The following is a 1,305-nucleotide window of genomic DNA, read 5'->3' as shown; positions in this document are numbered from 1 at the left end:
GCATCATCATCTAATAGCATTTGGATTGATTTGGTTGTTAGCGACAGCGCATGGAGGATCTGCAAAACGTGGCTGCGTTATTTGTAGCTTTCTACAGCTTGGTCAGCTGGTCGTCGCTCTTGCCGTTGCCGTACTTCTCTACACTGTGTCGCATCTGCAAAATGACTGCCGTGAGGTCTTCCGCCTTAAACACTGAGCTTCCAGCGACAATCATATTAGCACCAGCCTTCGCCGCCGCATCAATAGTGGAGGGTCCCAAACCACCATCCACCTCGATGTCCAGGGCCGGGTACTTGGCACGGATAATCTTCACTTTCGTCATCATGTCCGTCATGAAGCTCTGGCCACCGAAGCCCGGCTCCACAGTCATGACAAGCACCATATCCACAAGATCCACGTACGGAAATGCAGCCTCGGCGCTAGTGCCTGGCTTGATGGCCAGACCCACCTTCATGCCGGCGTCGCGGATCTGCTTGATGAGGGCCAGCGGGTCCTGCGTCGCCTCCAGGTGGAAAGTGAACTGGTCGCCTCCCGCCGCCGCGATGTCCGGCACCCACTGCTCAGGCTTGGACACCATCATGTGGCAGTCAAAGAAAGCCTTCGTGTGTGGGCGTAGGGACTTGATCACGGGTGGGCCCCACGAGATATTCGGCACGAAGTGGCCGTCCATCACATCCAGGTGGAGGTAGTCTGCTCCAGCAGCCACGACTTTCAGAGACTCGTCCTTGAGGCACGATAGGTCCGACGCCAGCAGTGAAGGGCCGATCTTGCACGTGCAGCTGTGGCACATCGTAGCAATGGAGGAGAACGTTGGGGTGAAGACGAAGCGTCTGATGTAATGAGGTCTCAGCTTTGATTGCCAGCGGAACGTCATCAGGGCTATGCTTGTCGAACAATGCGTATTTTACCATATCTGTTTGACTTCGTGGATGTATTGAGTTTTGAGTTAGTTTGTGTCAATACAAATGAAAGTAGACTACATCTGTAAATTTGAGGCAGTGTCCCAATCACAGAGGTTGCATTTGGTGTTGGGACGAGCGGCTGCGGGAGGAGCGGATAAGTGGACGAAGTCCTTTTACGAGCACGATGGCGTCTCTCCCAGCAGATTGCGGAGTCTGAGTCGCCAAGATTTTCCAGCGTCTACCCGCAGGCGCAACATCCCCGTCGGCCAACCAGGTTATCAGCAAGCAGGCTTAAGGGATGACAAGAGTGGGCCTCGTGGGGCTCAACAAGCACGCTAGCAGCAGACGTCTCGCGCCGTGTGACGACGCCCAAACTTATGTGAGAAGTTCTGAAACGAAGGGA

At 54.6% G+C, this 1,305-nt stretch overlaps 1 protein-coding gene across 1 annotated transcript; it reads right to left on the bottom strand.

Moving 5' to 3' along the window:
* Nucleotides 1-91: 91 nt before the first annotated feature.
* On the bottom strand, nt 92-844 carry PITG_03992 (ribulose-phosphate 3-epimerase; the record flags this gene model as incomplete). Its single annotated transcript, XM_002906973.1, has 1 exon — nt 92-844. The coding sequence occupies one exon, from the start codon at nt 788-790 to the stop codon at nt 92-94; it is 699 nt and encodes a 232-aa protein (XP_002907019.1).
* Between the last annotated feature and the right edge of the window lie 461 nt (nt 845-1,305).

This window comes from Phytophthora infestans, genomic scaffold (assembly GCF_000142945.1).
Source record: "Phytophthora infestans T30-4 supercont1.4 genomic scaffold, whole genome shotgun sequence".
NCBI classification, from domain to species: Eukaryota; Oomycota; class Peronosporomycetes; order Peronosporales; family Peronosporaceae; genus Phytophthora; species Phytophthora infestans.
Note: the sequence above shows the minus strand (reverse complement) of the source record. Positions and strands in the feature narration are given on the sequence as shown.